The 14,906-nt window shown below is 45.9% G+C and overlaps 1 protein-coding gene across 2 annotated transcripts in view; it reads right to left on the reverse strand.

The window, feature by feature from the left end:
- The window catches only part of FH (fumarate hydratase), a 139,017-nt gene that overhangs the window by 77,061 nt on the left and 47,050 nt on the right, over positions 1–14,906 (reverse strand). For both annotated transcript variants that reach the window (XM_073560089.1, XM_073560088.1), the window contains exon 4: positions 3,416–3,592. In XM_073560089.1, coding sequence (XP_073416190.1) covers positions 3,416–3,592 — 177 coding nt within the window. The remainder of the gene's footprint in view (positions 1–3,415; positions 3,593–14,906) is intronic.

The following is a 14,906-nucleotide window of genomic DNA, read 5'->3' on the forward strand; positions in this document are numbered from 1 at the left end:
ACTATTGGCATACCTCTGCCATGGTGGAATGACAGGTCTCCATGTAATGATCCCCAGCTTGTTTGCTACACACCCAGAACAAAATAGAAGTAACAGTCCATAGGTGCTCAGGGAATCGATGCAGAATATTATAAAGTGGAGACCGTGATCTCTAGGAAGTTAAAGAAGTAAAACAAGTTCTTTTATTGTTATATACACGGAACAAGAAAGAATCATTTCAACTCTGATAAAGACTGTGTAGGCTTCAACCCTACAGTCTGGTTACATGTATGTAGCAAGAAAAGAACTTTACTTTTTGAACTTCCAGGAGAGCGTCATCTTCACTTTCCTTAGAATGACAGGTCTTTGCCCCTCCCTATGCACACACATGGGAGAGACCGGTCAATCAAGTGAACCATGGCAGGGAGAAGCTGACCAGGGATATCATCAGACAAGTTGGGTCCCTGGGTACCTTCCCAGGCTTTTGAAACGATTTTATCTAAAACGCTCCAAAATTTAAAAGTCAGACATGACTGGCTGCAACCCCATGGGATAGAAGTGAAGAGCAAAATGGCAACAAAGCAGTTTAGGCAGCGATTAAGCCAAAGGTGGATTTACAAAACACTAAAAAAGTAATAAAAGTTAGATCTTTAGGCGCAAAACCGTAACAATGCAGTGACATGACAAGAATCTGCATAACTAATCATATGCTAAATAGTTGGAGGTCAAATTTATGTATGAAATAGCCAAGATGACTGTCTATAAAATGACGGTTGTCTCCTATTCAAAGCAGTAGTGGATGATGAGATATGGAGCCTGAAAGTCAAATGTTCAAAACATTGTACCCATTTGCTCTTCACTGTAACTTACTGAACAGGGAGAGGTAACCACTGAGAACAGCAGCCAAATTAAGAATGGAGCACTAGATTCCCAGAATGGGGCTGAGTTCAGTAATGAATGGAGTAACATGCTCTATTGAAAGGGTTTGACCACTACTTTACTTGTCCCTTTCATGTGACAGAGCTGTCAGAGAAGCATTTCACTAGATAACTTGCTGTGCCATATCGTGCTGCAACCTGAGCAGCAGTTATGGCAAAACTAGTACTTGAGCCAAATGTTTATGGGACTGCTGGAAAAAGTTGAGAGCTGAACCAAACTTTCCCTGGTCATCCTATAGACAAAAAGCAGAGCAGAGGTTTTCTACTTCAGAGCCATGTTCACAAGATTGTTGGAGGTCCTAAGCAAGTAGGCCACCAGCGATCAGCAAGTTATCCCCCCGCCTATGGATATCCTTAAATTCTGTCAATATACCCTTAAGTCAGTTATTCCATAAACAATAATACATCCAAGCATAAAACTTTGGAAAATATCTTATTAGGAGAGAGTGACATGTGTCTTCCTCAACTACCAGCAGTTTGCAATCTCCATTACCTGGGTTGCCAAACATTGTGTGGTAATGGTCATGGCGTGCGTGAGTGGTAGCAGCAGTAGTGTCACTGCACAGTACCACTTCTTCTGTTCTGAACATGTAATATTCTCAGTACCAGCTCTTACTCTGTCTATACATATGCTGCAGAGTACAGCTTCTATTATCCTATGTGTGAGCCGCAAGTCACTTTTACAATAAAAGCCTGAGGAGCCTTGTTCAGGGGGCTCCATAGGCTTCTGTCTAATAGATAAAGCTGAATGTGTGTATGTGTATGTATGTCTGTCCGGGATTGGCATCTGCACCGACGCAGCTACAGCCACAAAATTTTGCACAGTCACGTCTGGACCCCGAGAAGGTCACAGGCTATGTTGGGAGGCAAAATTTTAACCCCACGCGTTCCAATTCACCAAACAATTTGGCCTATTATTCTTCTCATTTCTATGGTATTATTGTCCTTCTGTAAATCTGGAAATAACAAAATTTATTACCACGCCAACACAGACCACCCTCTGACACAGACTGCAGGGGGAGCCCAGTATCACACAGGATAGGATTAGATACACGGCTCAGCAGTCAGTATCACACAGGATAGGATTAGATACACAGCTCAGCAGTCAGTAACACACAGGATAGGATTAGATACACAGCTCAGCAGTCAGTATCACACAGTATCACACAGGATAGGATTAGATACGCAGCTCAGCAGTCAGTATCACACAGGATAGGATTAGATACACAGCTCAGCAGTCAGTAACACACAGGATAGGATTAGATACACAGCTCAGCAGTCAGTATCACAAAGGATAGGATTAGATACACAGCTCCAGATTTTTATGGAATAAATTCATGGACTTTAGTGCGCTGCTTGACAGATTCACGAACCCAGGTTGTAAGAAAGATTAACTGTTTATTTCCCAACGTGTTTCAAAGTGTATACCACTTCTTCATCAGGGGATGACATATAGATATATGTCATCCCCTGATGAAGAAGTGGTATACACTTTGAAACGCGTTGGGAAATAAACAGTTAATCTTTCTTACAACCTGGGTTCGTGAATCTGTCAAGCAGCGAACTAAAGTCCATGAATTTATTCCATAAAAATCTGAAGTTTTGGCGGTCACGGAGCTGACCTTTGGACGTGCAGCAAGCTGACTACGGATCTTATATGCTTTAACCCCTCCTGGAAAGGGTGAGTGAATTTTTGTTTATTCATTTAGCAAATACTCGGGTAAGACCCTATTGCGCTTTCTGTTCCTACAGTTTATTTGCATATAGATACACAGCTCAGCAGTCAGTATCACACAGGATAGGATTAGATACACGGCTGAGCAGTCAGTAACACACGATAGGATTAGATACACTGCTCAGCAGTCAGTATCACACAGGAGAGGATTAGGTACACAGCTCAGCAGACATTATCACACAGGATAGGGTTAGATACACAGCTCAGAAACAGGATGTGCCAAAGGAGAGGACATTTTCATTCCAAGAATTCCACTCATTCCATCTGATTTGTTTTTTTGATTTTAAACGCCTCCAGTTTCCAGTTCAACTGCTATTTGCAATGTCCATTAACAATGCTCAGGGACAGTACTAGAAAGTAGTAGGGATCGATTTGTAATCTCCATGCTTTCCTCATGGTAAACTTTTCGTGGTCTGTTCAAGAGCTGGAACTGCCAAAAATCTGTTCATCTTTGCACCGAAAGGAAAAACCAAAAATCTTGAATGAGTTGAAAATAAAATATTATCAATACTTGGGTAATCGTTTAGTTAATTTGTGTTGCAAATCTGTCGTGTTGAATATATGATGTGAAATGTTTTTATGTGCAATATAATCATTATAATTTGTTATAACTAACCACAGTTGGTTACTATGCCCAGGCAACGCCGGGCTCTTCAGCTAGTTGTAAATATTGTAAAAGTCACTAACAAAATGTTTTCAGTTTAAAACGTTTGTTTTTAAACAAACATTATTAAAATAGCAAATAAAATGACTAAATACATACCTGGCTTTTGTTAACATGGTCATTAGGGTGTACAGGATTTTTGCTTCCAAGTTTTCCACCCATCATCTCAATGGCTCGGTTACTTATTACTTCATTTATATTCATGTTGGTCTGTGTCCCAGAGCCAGTTTGCCAAACAGCTAGTGGAAAGTGATCATCCAGCTTACCAGCAGAAACCTTAAGTGAGAAGGGGGGATAGAAGAGTAAGAAAAAAAAAAAAGAAAAAGTAGTAATCTGACAGGTTAGGAGGTTCTTTAACCCCTTCATGACCAAGCCTATTTTGACCTTCATTACCAGGCCATTTTTTGAAATTCTGACCAGTGTCCATTTATGGAGGTAATAACTCAGGAACGCTTTAACGGATCCTAGCAATTCTGAGATTGTTTTTTTGTGACATATTTGGCTTCATGTTAGTGGTAAATTTAGGTAGATAATTTTTGCGTTTATTTGTGAAAAAAAAAAAATCGGAAATTTGGCAAAAATTTTGAAAATTTCGCAATTTTCAAATTTTGAATTTTATTCTGTTAAACCAGAGAGTTATGTGACACAAAATAGTTACTAAATAACATTTCCCACATGTCTACTTTACATCAGCACAATTTTGGAAACAAACATTTTTTGTTAGGAAGTTATAAGGGTTAAAAGTTGACCAGTGATTTCTCATTTTTACAACAAAATTTACAAAACCATTTTTTTTTTAGGGACCACCTTACATTTGAAGTCACTTTGAGGGGTCTATATGGCAGAAAATACCCAAAAGTGACACCATTCTAAAAATTGCACCCCTTAAGCTACTCAAAACTACATCCAAGGAGATTAACAACCCTTCAGGTGCTTCACAGGAACTAAAGCAAGGAAGGAAAAAATGGACATTTTAATTTTTCCAACAAAAAACCGTTCTTTTAGCATCAATTTTTTCATTTTCACATGGGCAACAGGATAAAATGGATCCTAAAATTTCTTGGGTCAATTTCTCCTGAGTACACCAATACCTCATATGTGGTCATACACCACTGTTTGTGCGCACGGCAGGGCTCGGAAGGGAAGGAGCGCCATTTTGGAATGCAGACTTTGATGGAATGTTCTGCGGGCGTCCTGTTGCGTTTGCAGAGCCCCTGATGTGCCTAAACAGTAGAAACCCCCCACAAGTGACCCCATTTTGTAAACTAGACCCCCAAGGAGCTTATCTAGATGTGTAGTGAACACTTTGAACCCTCAAGTGCTTCACAGAATATTTGAAACTCAGAGCCATGAAAATAAAAAATATTTTTTTTTCCCTCAAAATTATTTTTTAGCCCGCTATTTTTTATTTTCACAATGGTAACAGGAGAAATTGGATTCCAAAGTTGTTGTCCAGTTTCTCCTGAGTACGCTGGTACCCCATATGTGGGGGGGGAACCACTGTTTGGGCGCACGGCAGGGCCCAGAAGGGAAGGAGCGCCATTTGATTTTTTGAATGGAAAATTAGCTCCAATCATTAGCGGACACCATGTAGTGTTTGGAGAGCCCCTGTGTACCTAAACTTTGGAGCTCCCCCACAAGTGACCCCATTTTAGAAACTAGACCCCCAAGGAGCTTATCTAGATGCATAGTGAGCACTTTGAACGCCCAAGTGTATAACGCAGAGCTGTGAAAATAAAAATATTTTTTTTCCACAAAAAATGATTGTTTTAGCCCGAGAGAAATTGGACCCCAAAAGTTGTTGTCCAGTTTGTCCTGAGTATGATGGTACCCCATATGTGTGTGTGTGTGTGTGTGTGTGTGTGCGTGTGTGTGGGGGGCACTGTTTGGGCACACATCGGGGCTCGGAAGGGAAGTAGTTACGTTTTGAAATGTCGACTTGATGGAATGGTCTGCGGGCGTCATGTTACGTTTGCAGAGCCCCTGATGTGCCTAAACAGTAGAAACCCCCCACAAGTGACCCCATTTTGGAAACTAGACCCCCCAAGGAACTTACCTAGATGTGTGGTGAGCACTTTGAACCCCCAAGTGCTTCACAGAAGTTTATAATGCAGAGCTGTGAAAATAAAAAAAAAAAATCTTTTTTTTTTTTTCACAAAAATCTTTTTTTTTTTAGCCCCCAATTTTTTAATTTTCCCAAGGGGAACAGGAGAAATTAGACCCCCAAAGTTGTTGAAAATTTTTGCTGACTACACAGATACCCCATATGTGTTAAAAACATTGTTTGGGCACACGTCGGGGCTCGGAATGGAGGGAGCACTGTTTGACTTTTTGAATGCAAAATTGGGTGGAATAAATGGTGGCGCCATGTCACGTTTGGAGACCCCGTGATGTGCCTAAACAGTGAAAACCCCACAATTCAACTCCAACCCTATCCACAACACACCCCCATCCCTAACCACAACCCTAACCCCAACACACCCCTAACCCTAATCCCAACTCTAACCCTAACCACAAGCCTAACCCTAATCTCAACCCCAACCCACCCCTAGCCCTAATCTTAACCCTAATTCCAACCCTAACCCTAAATTCTAACCCTAATGGAAAAAAAATATTTTCTTTATTTTATTATTTGTGCCTACCTAAGGGGTGATAAAAGGGGGATTTATTAACTTTTTTTCTTTTAATTTGATCACTGTGAAAGTTTATCACAGTGAACAAAATGAATGAATGAATCTGCAGCATTGCAGATTACGGCGGGCGCACTGCGCATGCACCCGCCACTTTCCAAGATGGCGGCGCCCATGATCCGGGACAGCCAGATGAACATAGGAGACACCGGGGGTGGGGGGGATCAGAAGGTGGGGGGAGCAGATCATGACAGCGGCTGCAGATCGCCGCTGTCAGTCGTGGTGGGGGGCATATCGCCCCCGTTAGCCGTGGGGGGGGGCGGATCGGTGTTTCCAGACATGTCCGATGCTACTGCAGCATCGGCTGTGGCTGGATTGCAATATTTCATCAAATTTCATTGATGAAATATTACTATCGCTCTGATTGGCTGTTAAAAGTGAAAGCCAATCAGAGCGATCGTAGCCACGAGGGGGGGCGAAGTCTCCCCCCCTGGGGTGAAGTACAAAGCCCCTTGTACATGCGGGTCCAGTGACCTTTCATTGACCCGGTCACCCGACCCGCAGGGGGGGCTTTCAAGTCATGACACAGCATATGCGTCATTGGCAGGATTGGCACCGACTTTCATGACGCATACGCTGTGTCACTGGTCGGGAAGGGGTTAAGTCAAATTTCTTCCCTCAAAATAGTTAAAAAAAAAAACTAAATAAATAATTATAACTTTCACAACATAATTTAATAAAAAAATTTTTTTCCAAAACAATGTGACAGACATAACGAAAGCTACATGTTGTGTATAGTATCTATTATACACGTGCTTTTCCTGATCTCTTCCGTTTCCCTATATAGTGTGTATTTGTCACTGATATATATATATATATATATATATACACACACACACACACACACACATACATACACACACATACATACATACATACACACACTCATCTCCAAATGGGTCCTATGCCTTCCATACAGGTTTTTTTACCCACACATCGTTTGCTTTGTATTCACTTTATATACTGACCTCCAATATGGTTGTGGTACTCCCATTTAAACTAATGGTCCACGTTATATGCTCATTATTTAGCTTTTGCCCTTCACATATAAGCTAGTCGATTTTGAATTGTAAGTAGAGCAGAAATAACTCTTGTTTGTGTCTGTGCTCATTTAACTAATATATCGCCGTTACATAGTGCCCAAGTTTGTGTAGCTACATTGCTGCAGATCTCAATGAGTATTTGTGTGGGCAAGTCAAGTGTTAAAACCTAAAGGGGAGTTTGCGATGTAATCTGTTGGCGCCTGTATAGTGATTGGTCACCATGTATCTGATGCATGCGCACACGCTGGATGCTGGCTAAGTGACGTGTTGGCGCCTGTATAGTGATTGGTCACCATCTATCTGACGCATGCGCACATGCTGGATGCTGGCTAAGTGATGTGTTGGCATCTGTACATTGATTGGGTGCTTATTGCATGAAGTGCTAGCACCTGTGCAATGATTGCTTTATGGCAACTGTGATAAAACACTCCGGGATCGCCTTTGCTGGGGTCAAAGGTCACATGCGTTCAGCATGAAACTCAGGCGCAGAGCTGGGATTCGGGTATAACTGACACTGGGTCAGGTTTATTAATGGTGAAAGCAATGCATAAAGAAATAAAACATAAAACAAATCCTTGCTTGTCCGGCACTAACTAAACAAAGTACAACCTAACTACCAACTGGCGGGCTTCTCCCGTCCAGCCAAACCACAGTTGCAGAGGGCACTGCTTTCACTCACGTGTGTCTCTCACACAGACAGGCTCTCTGTGTTCCCAGGCTGAGACACTCACACAACCACCTGGCATCCTTTTATATCCACCTCCCATTATTCATTAGTAAGCAGGTGCGATATTGACCAGACTAGGCCACATAGGAAAGGAATCTGGGCGAGATATACCTGCCCTCATCCACTATTCCCACATGATTCTCACATATCCCCCCCCCCTCTGCTCAGACCACTCCGGTCGAGCAATGACACCCGCCAAACAGTGCACTCGGGACAGGGCATCTGCATTCCCCATCTGTACACCTGGGCGGTGCTCCACCGTAAAAGTGTAGGCCTGCAGGGCAAGGAACCACCGGGTCACCCGGCTATTCCGTTCCTTGTTCAAGTGCATCCACTTGAGAGGGGCATGGTCAGTGATCAGCCTGAAATTTCTGCCCACCAGGTAATATTTGAGGGCCTCTAGAGCCCACTTAATGGCTAGGCACTCTTTTTCTATGACTGCATACCTTTGCTCGTGCTTATTCAGCTTCCTGCTGAGATAGAGGACTGGGTGTTCCACTCCGTCCCTCACTTGTGAGAGTACGGCCCTGATACCGGTATCAGAGGCATCCGTTTGTACCACAAACTCGCTGCGGAAGTCCGGAGTCACCAGTACGGGCTGAGAGCAAAGTGCCCGTTTTAGGCTATGGAAGGCTTCTTCAGCCGCTAAACTCCATTTAATCATGACGGAGTCTTTCCCTTTTGTAAGATCCGTCAGGGGGGTAGCAATGGCTGCAAAATTGGGTATGAACCGGCGATAATAGCCGGCGATCCCCAGAAAGGCTTGCACCTGCTTCTTGTTGACAGGTTGCGGCCAGTCCTGAACCGCCTCAATCTTATCGAGCTGGGGTTTAACAACACCCCTCCCAATTACATATCCCAAATACCGGGCTTCTTCCAGCCCGATATGACATTTCTTGGGGTTCGCGGTTAGATCTGCCTCCCACAGGTCGTCAATCACAGCTTGTACTTTCTGGAGATGAGTCTCCCAGTCCAAGCAGTAAATGACAATGTCATCCAAATAGGCCGAAGCGTACTGCCTATGTGGCCTCAGGACTCGATCCATCAGTCTCTGGAAGGTCGCCGGTGCTCCGTGCAGTCCAAACGGCATATACACATACTGAAATAGACCTTCCGGCGTAGCAAATGCAGTCTTTTCTCTGGCAGCCTCCGCCAGAGGGATCTGCCAATACCCCTTTGTTAGGTCTAGGGTCGTAATATATCGGGCTTTACCTAACCGATCTATTAACTCGTCGACCCGGGGCATAGGGTAGGCATCAAATTTTGAGACCGCATTCAGTTTCCTGAAGTCATTGCAGAACCGGATTGTGCCGTCCGGTTTAGGAATTAACACAATCGGGCTGGACCAAGCACTGTGCGATTCCTCAATGACACCTAACTCTAACATTGCCTTCACTTCTCGGGAAACGGCTTCACGGCGCGCTTCCGGAATTCTGTAGGGTTTCACGTGAACAGTGACACCAGGTTCCGTTACGATGTCATGTTTCATTAGAGTAGTCTGCCCTGGTTTTTCTGAGAAAAACTTTTGGTTGTGAAGTAGAAACTGCCTGACCTCAGTCTTTTGCCGCTCCGAGAGAGTCTCTGCAACCCGTACCTCCGGTACGGTATTCGAGCAGACGGGACGGGCCAGCTCCGCTGACAAGGCAGACCGATCTTTCCAGGGTTTTATCAGATTTACATGATAAATCTGTTCAGGTTTCCGTTTACCTGCCTGGTATACTTTGTAGTTTACTTCACCAACTCTTTCCTTAATCTCAAAGGGGCCCTGCCACTTTGCCAGGAACTTACTGTCCACCATGGGGACCAGGATCAACACCCTATCTCCGGGTGCAAACGTACGGATCTTGGCGCCCCTATCATAGATTCTTTTTTGGGCTCCTTGAGCCTGCATCATGTGTTCTTTGACTATAGGCATAACAGCCGCAATACGGTCCTGCATTTGTGTGACGTGATCTATCACCATTTTAAACGGAGTGACCTGACCCTCCCAGGATTCTTTGGCGATGTCTAACAGTCCATGAGGACGTCGGGCGTACAACAACTCGAAAGGCGAGAACCCCGTGGAAGACTGGGGCACTTCCCTGATGGCAAAAAGCAAATACGGAAGTAAATAGTCCCAGTTCTTCCCATCATTGTCTATCGCCTTTCTCAGCATCTGCTTCAGAGTTTTATTGAACCGTTCGACCAACCCGTCTGTTTGAGGGTGATACACGGATGTGCGTAACGGTTCGGTTTGTAACAACCGGCAGAGCTCCTTCATTACCCTTGACATAAAGGGGGTCCCCTGGTCGGTGAGTATCTGTTTTGGTATACCGACCCGACTAAACACATGCACCAGTTCCTTGGCAATCGTCTTGGTGGCCGTGTTACGTAAAGGGATGGCCTCCGGGTAACGAGTGGCATAATCCAAGATGACCAGGATATGTTGGTGTCCACGTGCAGACCGTGGAAGGGGCCCAACTAAATCCATCCCAATCCTCTCAAATGGGACCTCAATAATAGGTAGGGGTACCAAAGGACTACAGAACCGGGGCTTAGGTGCAGAGGCTTGGCAGTCAGGACAAGACTCACAATATACACGAATATCGTGATGCATGCCTGGCCAAACAAAACAGTGTAATATCCTTTCGGTGGTTTTCTGGACTCCCAGGTGACCTCCCATCACATGTCCGTGGGCCAGGTCCAGCACCTTCCGCCAGTAGGGTTTTGGCACGACTAATAGTTGCACCGTGTCTTCCCCCTTTTTCTCTATCTGATAGAGTAAATCATTCTCCAGAACCATGTAAGGATATGCCAGCCTAGAGCCAGGTTCTACAGGTACCCCATTTATTACTTTTACATTTGTCCTAGCCTGAGAAAGGGTAGGATCCTTTATTTGCTCGCTTTGGAAGTCATCTTTCTGAACTTCTAAATCCGGCAAACGGGGAGGTGGACGGCTGTCTGCCTCCTCCTCTACCCTGGTCTCCTCTGTATCACCCGCCATGACCGAAAACGGGAACTGCAGGTCATTTCCAGCAGACTCTTCCCCAGAGTCTTCCGGGGAGACCTCTTCCAGGGGTTAGGGACCCACACGCGCCCTGGGAGAAGAATCTTGTACACTATTACCCGAGGGCATCAACTGATTCTCCCACAATTGCCAGAAGTGGGGAAAATCCCGGCCCAGGATAACATCATGCAATAACGCCGGGACAAGTCCCACTTTATGTTGCACAGACCCATAGGAAGTAGTAATGCATATGACCGTGGTGAGGTACGAACAGGTGTCTCCATGCACACACGTTACAGAAAATTTGTCTGCTGGTCCAGTCGGGGCTGACACCAGACTGGCCTTCACCAGAGTCACCACACTTCCCGAGTCTAACAATGCCACCACATTTTTTCCATCAACAGTTAAATCACACAAGTGTTTTTCCACCTCCTTTTGACCAGCATTCACACTCACTACCCGTGCAACCATAGACATGCGGTTTTTAGAGTCTGTGACATCGCACTGCATGGGTTCAGTAGTGAGCGGACAGTTCGTAACAATGTGTCCCATCTCTTGGCAGCGGAAACACCTAACAGGCCCCTTGCTTAGACCATAGTTCGTTACTCTCAGCCTTGCAGTGCGGGCAGTCCCGTTTTCCTCCCCCACTGTCTTAGGGATTTTTCCATCTTCCCTACTCCCTGGAAGTCTTACAGGTTCCACGTGGAGACGATGAAGAACGAGGTGGGGTAGCGTCGTCTCGGAGTCCTTCCGCCACGGAGTAACGTTCAACCAGATCCACTAGTTGATCTGCCGTCGCAGGATTTCCATGGCTTACCCACTTCCTCAGGGCTGGCGGTAGAGCTCTCAGGTACTTGTCCATGACGACTCTCTGGATTATCTCTGGCGCTGTCAGCACCTCGGGTTGTAGCCACTTCTTCGTCACGTGGATCAGGTCGAACATCTGTGACCGCGGTGGTTTATCCGGCTGATAAGTCCATTGATGCACTCTATGTGCACGGACAGCGGTCGTCACTCCCAGCCGGGCCAAGATCTCGGCTTTCAGTTTGTCAAAGTCCTGCGCAGCTTCAGGCTCTAAGTCGTAATAAGCCTTTTGGGCCTCACCGGAAAGAAACGGGGCAATCAGGCCAGCCCATCGTGCCTTCGGCCATTTTTCTCGCACCGCCGTCCGTTCAAACGTGGTCAGGTATGCCTCGACGTCATCTTCGGTCGTCATCTTCTGCCAGTACCGACTCACGTGAATCACTCTTGACTCGGCTTCCAGGTTAACCTCATGTAGGCTTGCCAGGCGCTGCGCCACCTGCGGGAGAAGCGGACGATCGGTAGCTGTCATGTCCACCAACTCCTTCAGCTGGGCCATCATCACCAGATTAGCTTCTTGCTGGACGGCGGTGGACTGTACCAGCGCTTTCACCACGTCCTCCATGCTCATGCTTGCAACGTGATGCCCGCGTTCTCCACCACAATGTGATAAAACACTCCGGGATCGCCTTTGCTGGGGTCAAAGGTCACGTGCGTTCAGCATGAAACTCAGGCGCAGAGCTGGGATTCGGGTATAACTGACACTGGGTCAGGTTTATTATTGGTGAAAGCAATGCATAAAGAAATAAAACAAACAAATCCTTGCCTGTCCGGCACTAACTAAACAAAGTACAACCTAACTACCAACTGGCGAGCTTCTCCCGTCCAGCCAAACCACAGTTGCAGTGGGCACTGCTTTCACTCACATGTGTCTCTCAGGCTAGTTTCACACTAGCGTTTATGAGCGCAGCGACGGCCTGCGCACGGCCGCCGCTAAGCCCCGCCCCCTCCGGTAGCTCCGCCCACCGGCGCATGACGCTGCATGCGCCCTGCGTCCCCTATCTTTATCACAGGGGGCGCAGGCCGTGCGCAGTATGCGTTTGGCGGCGCATGCGCCTTTTTGACAGTGCGCCGATGCAACCAAACTGCAGCAGGTTGCGTTTGGCGCAGGTCGGCGCACCGTCAAAAAGGCGCATGCGCCGTCAAACGCATACTGCGCACGGCCTGCGCCCCCTGTGATAAAAGATAGGGGACGCAGGGCGCATGCAGCGTCATGCGCCGGTGGGCGGAGCTACCGGAGGGGCGCGGCAGGGGCGGGGCTTAGCGGCGGCCGTGCGCAGGCCGTTGCTGCGCTTATAAATGCTAGTGTGAAACTAGCCTCACACAGACAGGCTCTCTGTGTTCCGAGGCTGAGACACTCACACAACCACCTGGCATCCTTTTATATCCACCTCCCATTATTCATTAGTAAGCAGGTGCGATACTGACCAGACTAGGCCACATAGGAAAGGAATCTGGGCGAGATATACCTGCCCTCATCCACTATTCCCACATGATTCTCACACAACTTTACTTCTATCCTTTGCGCATGTGCTGCAAGCGCTTCCGCACACAAATCTACTCCATAGATCCACCATGGTCTAGGTCACCCCCCACGGGAACGCTTCTCTTTATAAATAAAAATCGGATAATAAACTTGGCAAAGAATCATAAATTCATTTAAGTGGACACCACTTGTTCAAATTATATACAATAACGGAAAGGCTGGAAAATGTGAATTAAAATATAACTTATTAATTACTTGATAACATTAAGGCTAGGTTCACATTAGCGTTTGAGTCTGCAGCGTATCATCCGCATACACATTCCAAAACGCATGTTTACGCAGCGTTTTTTATGCGGATCTTACGCATGATGGGAAAAAAACACTACGTGTGCATGCGTTTGTATTATGCGTTCGAGATGACACCAGACAAAAATGGGCGTGTCTCATGGGATTTCTATTTACATTTTGAAGAACGCATGCGTATCGAAAGCAAGTCCTTGCGTACCAATGCGCTCCCATAAACAGTAATGCGCTTTTGACGCACTCATCCGCATGCACATGCCTGCGCATATTTGACGGATTTTTGAGGCCTCAAAAAATGCAACATGTTGCTTTCGCTAGACCCTGCCGCACACCGTGAAACGATGCATGCGTACGCAAAAGCATGTCCCTGCGTATCCCATGTTAAAGTTATGCAAGCATAACGCATGTGGATCTATGCGGATCAAACGCTGCGCGCACAGGCAAAAAATGTGAAACCAGCCTAATAAAAAAGGTTTCTGAGTTTAATATATAAAATAAGCGGCTTGCTTAATCTGCCATGTTAATTACAAAGGTTCTCAGTATAACCTCAGAGGACTATAGAATTGTTTTGTCAATCTATGTATGGTACAAGCTACTGTCACTTTAATATAAACACACAAAAGTGAGCACGGTCTGAGGGGCTTGATGTAACCTCGTGACCCGGATGCTGTCATGATGACATGGGGTCACCATGGCAAAGATCAGACCCACACGATGACATCGCAGGGGAACCGATCGGAGGGTAGAGGGGGCTCCCCCTTTCACATCTGCTAAATGCTGCGATCACTAGCAACTGCAGTATTTAGAGCGTTAAAGTGCCGGGAACATGGGGGGCACCACTAACAGGGTGTCAGCGGTCAGAATCAGCTGACATCTGGCAGTGATCATGTGCGTACGGCCTACGTACTCGCAATATCACCGGATGGTTCTCAGTACGTCTAAGGTTGGGAAGGGGTTAATTTGGACATTATTGTTGTATGACATACCATTCCCGTGAGTGTGAATAGATCCATGCAATCCCAACAACTTTTGTTCTAATAAATACTATTGAAGAGAATGTGACATCATTGCTCTATGAGACACTACTGCAGTAAATGTATTCCTGCACCCTGAATAGTATTGTTCTGTCAGATGTTATTTATCCATGCAATTCGGACATTATTGTTCTACAAGACATTATGGCAGTAAATGGAAGTAGATCTCCACAATTTGGACATGATGGTTCTATGAGATACTATTGCAGTGAGTGTAATATGGCTTCAGTGTGATGCAGAGAGCTCGCCACAGAAGGAAGCGGAGAAAGCCAAGTGCTACCCCGCACTCTCCTGACCTGGCAGTGGGACCCCTACCCAGCGAGGAATCAGCCCGGGGCCTGTTCACAGAGAGAAGGGAAGAGATGGATTCCCTCCAATCCCCCTGAGTTCAACAGGTAAATCTTTGCACTGAACATGATTTGGGTCAGTTTTTACCGACCAGTGTTACGATTTACCGTTA

This window comes from Dendrobates tinctorius, unplaced genomic scaffold (assembly GCF_039654945.1).
Source record: "Dendrobates tinctorius isolate UK_male_01 unplaced genomic scaffold, ASM3965494v1 ptg000293l, whole genome shotgun sequence".
NCBI classification, from domain to species: Eukaryota; Metazoa; Chordata; class Amphibia; order Anura; family Dendrobatidae; genus Dendrobates; species Dendrobates tinctorius.